This window comes from Metarhizium acridum (assembly GCF_019434415.1).
Source record: "Metarhizium acridum strain ARSEF 324 chromosome Unknown scaffold_276, whole genome shotgun sequence".
In the NCBI taxonomy this organism is placed as follows: domain Eukaryota; kingdom Fungi; phylum Ascomycota; class Sordariomycetes; order Hypocreales; family Clavicipitaceae; genus Metarhizium; species Metarhizium acridum.
The window spans coordinates 1,149,237-1,154,861 of NW_027094025.1; the positions used below are offsets into that span (position 1 = coordinate 1,149,237).

The 5,625-nt window shown below is 51.7% G+C and overlaps 1 protein-coding gene across 1 annotated transcript; it reads left to right on the forward strand.

Moving 5' to 3' along the window:
- Nucleotides 1-982: 982 nt before the first annotated feature.
- On the forward strand, nucleotides 983-2,776 carry J3458_013372 (uncharacterized protein; the record flags this gene model as incomplete). Its single annotated transcript, XM_007816823.2, has 2 exons — nucleotides 983-1,861; nucleotides 1,922-2,776. 2 exons carry the CDS (start codon nucleotides 983-985, stop codon nucleotides 2,774-2,776), a joined length of 1,734 nt encoding a protein of 577 aa, XP_007815014.2.
- Nucleotides 2,777-5,625: the final 2,849 nt, after the last annotated feature.

Consider the following 5,625-nt stretch of genomic DNA (forward strand, 5'->3'; position numbering starts at 1 on the left):
CGGCAACCAAGTACATGTACCGTTGATTTGTCATTGCTTCATCGGCTCCGAAGCCCTGAAATTAACTCTCCACAATAGTTACGGCAGTCCATGAGAGAGGCAGCGAGTGACTGACCGAGGCTAACTCGTATACTCCGTAGACCGGGAACTATTTCGGTAGTTAGCGGGCTTGGCAAGTTCCGAAATGAGCTTACTTTGTTTATAAGCGGGGGCAATTCGTAGAGTTATGCATGCAATTCTCGCCCTGGCAAGCAAGTCATGCAAGCCCACACCATACAATTACCATTCTCGCCCGAAGTTCTAGAAACGATTAACCGCTTTGCCGTCAGTAATTTCGCATAATAGACGGAGGGACTATCGAGCGTCCCGCGGACGTGCCCAATCTTTGTAAAGCGTAGTCTCGTGACGTAATGGTAAGATACACCCCATCGCTGCTGTTGTGTCCTGTTGTCCATCGTGAGAAAAAAAAACGAAGTAAATCTTGCGGTGGCAGCAACGATCACACAGAGAATCCGAACACAGAACATGCGGATTCCTCACTCTCGCCAACTATTTACCGGCTTCGACTCCCTGCTAGAAGGAGGATTATTGAACAAGACAGGGCGTTCCCGCGCTACTTACTCGTGTTACTCGTCATATCTGATTCTTCAGCCGTCACCTTTTCAGGAAAGCTTTGTCACCTCGATCCCTGTCTCACGTACTCCGTATTCAGATGTCATGACAATCGACATACCCCACCAACTATCCGCCGACGTAGTCTATGCGAGCAAAATGAGGCCACGCTCAAAAACCTGCCAAGATTGAATACGTCTTGAGGCTTCTGCTTCAGTCCTCGCTTGCAGCCAAGTGTCCTTGCGGTCTCAGCCAAATCATATAAAGTCCATCACTTGCCTCTATTGTAATGCCAAATTTTAACAAGTCTTGGTATCGTCGTGTCCAAGCCCGTACAATTCCCGCCCTCCGTTTCCTTGTCAGACACTTCATGAAGCTTTCAATTCCCTGTCTCGGCCTTCTCGGGCTAGCCAGCGCACACCTAGCTATTGTCGGCAGAGCGCCGCCGGGTCCGCTGTATAAGGAGACGCCGCCAAGTCAACTTGTTGCCGATGCAGTACGGAACGGCATCCCAGGCTGGGGGCTGGCCGGGTTGCCCAAACTCCCTCAAGGAGGACCCAAGGCTCCAATGAAGAATATGCCCGGGGGGTTGCCGGAGCTCCGTAAGCCCAAGCCAGGCAGTTCAGACTGGAGAACCGACACGCTGAAAGGGCCGAGAAAGAAGCCCGGCACCACGTACCCCAAGAGCTCGCCGTGCTCGAAGCGTGGTCTCTCGTGCCGCCTGCGCGTGCCCAAGGGGATTGGCAAGGCTGCTGCATTCACGATTGTAGCGCCCTACGCTCGCGACATTCTCGAGGTGGTCAAGGAGTGGGATAATCCTGTTGGGTACGCTGTAAAATGGTTTGACGACGCCATGGCGAGCCTCCAGGAAGCTATTGGCGGACCCCAGCGTGACGATATTTACGGCAACGAGCTCAAGGCCAAGCTTATTGAGTTTTTCAAGAGCGTGTTTAGAGTTTTTGGAGAGTCGACATATGACATGCATGAGCGCCTCCGTAAGGAGGCAGCCGCCAAAGAGAAGGCTCGTCGGGAGGAGGAGGAAAACGAGAATCGGAGAATCAAGGGCCTAGAAGAACTTGCGAAAATATGCGAGAAAATGTACAACGGGCAATTAGACAGTGCTGTTGCTACGCCCCAGCTCGAGAATAGCTGCGATAAGCTCGTTGAGCATCTTGAGAAGATTGAGAGCATGGAAGAAGAGGAGGAGGAAACGCAGCCAGAGCGCTACGTCTGGTTCGGAAAGTGCAAGGTATGTGTCTCGGGGAGTATTGGATGCCGTTGCTTTTGCAGAGCTAATACCTATATTCAGTGCAATTTATTTAGTCTCCCGCCCAGCGGTGACGAGTGCGCCCTGCAGTGTCGAGTCGTATCCATTATATTATCACTGAACCCCCCAGCGCAGGATAACGAGCCCGAACCAGAGACAGCCCCGGAGCCAGAGCCTACAATGAAGTGTTCAACCTCGACTGGCGAGATCGAGTGCGGGGGCGGCCAGACAACTCTAGAGCTCAAGACAGGACGTGCCATCTGTTGGGGATGCGGGTTTGCCTGGGACCCCGAGGGCGGCAGATGCGTGGGTAAGACCGGGGAGGTCCTTTGGCCGTTGGGATCTCCTGAGTCTCCCGATGTTATATCAGAGCCAGTGACCAGCGGCCAGACAGTAGCAGAGCTGTGGACAGGACTGGCCGTCTGCAGTATTTGCAGAGGCGGGTGGGAGGCGGAGAGCAGCACATGCAAGACCAAGTCCGGGGAGCTCCTCTGGCCGCGAAAGCTGTCTCCCGATTCTCTTTCTTCTATACCTCCCGAGATCTCGGGGACGTGTTCGGACTCGACTGGCGAAATCCAGTGCGGCGGAGGGCAGTCACCAGCAGAGCTTCAGGCAGGATATGCCATTTGCGGAGTTTGCGGGTTTGCCTGGGATGTCGAGGGTGGTAAATGCGTGAGCAAGACCGGCACGCGTATCTGGCCGCCCCCGAAGCCAGAGCCAGAGCCACCGAGGAAGTGTTTTGACACCACTGGCGAGATTCAGTGCCAAGGCGGGCAGACGGAAAAGGAGCTTGAGGCTGGATTGACAGCCTGTAGAGTCTGCAGCGGTGCCTGGGACCCCGAAGGTGGCAAATGCAGGAGTCAGAACGGAGCGATCTTCTGGCCGCCGGAGCAGTAGAGGTGACAGAGATCTGCTAGGCGAAAGTGGCCATAGAGGTCTGAGAGGTGGCAGGGTGAGAGAGGCGAGAGGGATGCGCCGGGTCCGCAAGATAAACGAGGCGTGAAGGGGCTAAGTGAGCAAGACAACTTCACGACTTGTCATTTTGACTTGTCGTTTTGCCCTGTCAAACATGCGGTGTCAATGTCTCCGCAGGTGCCACCGTGCTTAGCCCATCAGCTTTCTATCCTTCCTCCAACAAGAGGTCAGATGGACTTTGACTTACATGGGCTTTCAGTGAGGCTCCCCAAAATACGCTGGGATCAGCCCGTGGTGCCTGGGACTTATGGTTGAAAACAAACGATCCATTTGCCGGACTCGAGCTTGCCGGCAGAGTCCCGAGCCAGAGAGAATAAGTAAATGGCACGGATATTAATTACAGGCTCTCTCTGGCTTCCCTACGCCTGAGTCAACATTTCATCGGCAGCAGGGTCTTGTACTAAGTTTTTGTAAGGATTAGATAAATAGAACGTCAAGCAATTCAATAATTGAACCTCGTCTCAATAAGACAGCATCACAGTCAGATCAGCCGCCGCAGGGGCCAAGGACTCAGCCATCGTGGTCTGGTATCATTTGACCTGACATTTCCAAAAGCGGCCTGCACCCCAACCGACCGACCAATTGATTGTGCCGCAAATATGCGAGGCACGGCTAATTGAAAGCAATTTGTACATGGCCCGAGAGTTTGATCTTCATCTCGACAGGAGGATCGACATGAAACGAATGCAACTCGAAAACAACAAAGAACGGGCAACCAGTTAATTCACTGCAACTAAGACACTGTCTAGGCTACGTATGCGGTTTTAAGGACATACTGAGAATACTCATGGCGACCGAATCATCCACTGTTGATACTACAAAGGCCGGAACTGCATTTACTATTGGATGCAATCCTCTTTGGACAGGAGTCATGTCAATAACCGACCTCCTTGACTTATCTCAGTATGACTGGTCATAACCCTTCTGCATGAAGCTCGTTTGAGGCATGCTTCCGTTTCCGGAACTACAATTATGAAGTCTTTGAGAAGAAACAAGTATAAAAATACTGTTCTGCTCTGCTTCAAACTCAAATTCAAACAGAGGCTTACACTACTACCTACCCTTCAAGAGAATAACACTTCTTCCTCTTCCAACTTGGCTTCACTCAACCAGCCTTGTGGCAAGAATCATTTACTTCCACCAGCATGAAGCTCTTACAAGCAGCAGCTATTGCCATCATCTACGCCCAGGCAGCGCTCTCTGCCCCAGCCGACGTTGTCTCTGCGCAAGCAGACGCCAATGGTGAATGCGGCTCCCTCGGAGTCATGAAGGTCGACAATGCCACGCTGCCCGCCAACGTTGACCGCAACAATATTCGCAAGTGTGCTGGCCACCCGGAGGGACTCGGAGAAGGAAAAAGTGTGAAAAGGTTGTTTACGCGCCACTGCTGGAACTCAGATAACTACGGATGCAGCAAGGGCGGCTACTGCTGGGCAAGTTGTAGCCTCGACAGGAAGTGGTGCTGGACAGCTAACAATTGGGGCTACGGTCCGTGGTCGACTTGCAACACTCCTTGGGATTGTCTTTCAAGACATGAAAGCGTGGCTTGTAGCCAAGGTAACTGCAAGGAATGCGGGTGCGTCGGGACCAATTGTTGATAGCAGGGCGACTAGGGAGGTGTTACAGAGGAGCCTGAGCTGGATTTCGATACGGGTGTCAAGGTTGTACAGGGAACAAAAGGATGGCCTCGCCGCCGGACTCGAATTGTCGAATCTAAGCAGAGATCTTGACAGGAGTGTCTATTTGCCGAGTTCCGAGGACAGGAAATGCGTGAGAAAGACCGGGATGTCTATGTGGCTGCTAGAGCCCTAGCCAGCAATGAGGGTTTTATGTTATTGAAATATGATGTTGATGATCCAGACATCTGAATACGCCTTCCGTCGAGTGATCAACCATATAAATCCCCGCACAAAGAGATTGCCCAGGTATTGAGCCCATTTCAAGTCATATTACATAAGGCACTGTAGATTCATATGGTGGACGGGAACCCATCGCAACAACTTCCAGAGATGCCGTTAGGTACTATGTGTGCTCATATTGATTAGTTTCACTAGCAGTGGCATAAATAGTACAACACGTATCTGTATGGGACCTTCTGCCATTAGACAAGCCAGTGATAACTTCATGACAGTATACAACTTTCAGCAGGCAGGAGTCCAAGGACGTTCCGGACTGGACGGCCGTAAACATTCTCCGAGGCCCCAGTTCCAGCTGGAAATGTTCACATTCGATGGGCACCGCCCCGCTTATAGTGTTTCCAAGACGGGTGTCAGTCACACTATGTCAAGTAGACCGTGGAAGAGCAGATACGTTGGCCTTCAATTGTGATTCTACACTCCATACGTAGATGGTAGCCGATTGCATAAGCTCTCGTGGCGTATGAAGGACCAATTTTACAGGCGTCTCGCGTCCAAGAATCAGTACTGGTTGTTGAGGAAAAATTATCTCCATCTGCAAGGACGGGGAGTATGAAGGCAGAGATTCTTCATAATTGCTCTCGGTTGACTCTCGAGGGGCAAGCTTACAGCTTTGACTGGCTTACCAGCCGAAATTGCGACGGCGCATAATGCTGGGAGATTCTGGATGACGGGGTTACAGCTGAAGGGAAACTCCCGCTTGATTCTGTATGATCTTGTTACTCTTCCAACTACATTTCTCTCCACTGTGGCAGATAGTGTATATGTCAAGTTCGCTCGGAGCTTTCCGTTGTTGATAGTGATGGTTGATGGTAACTGGAAGGCAGACGCACAGTTACAGTTCACACTCGTGGG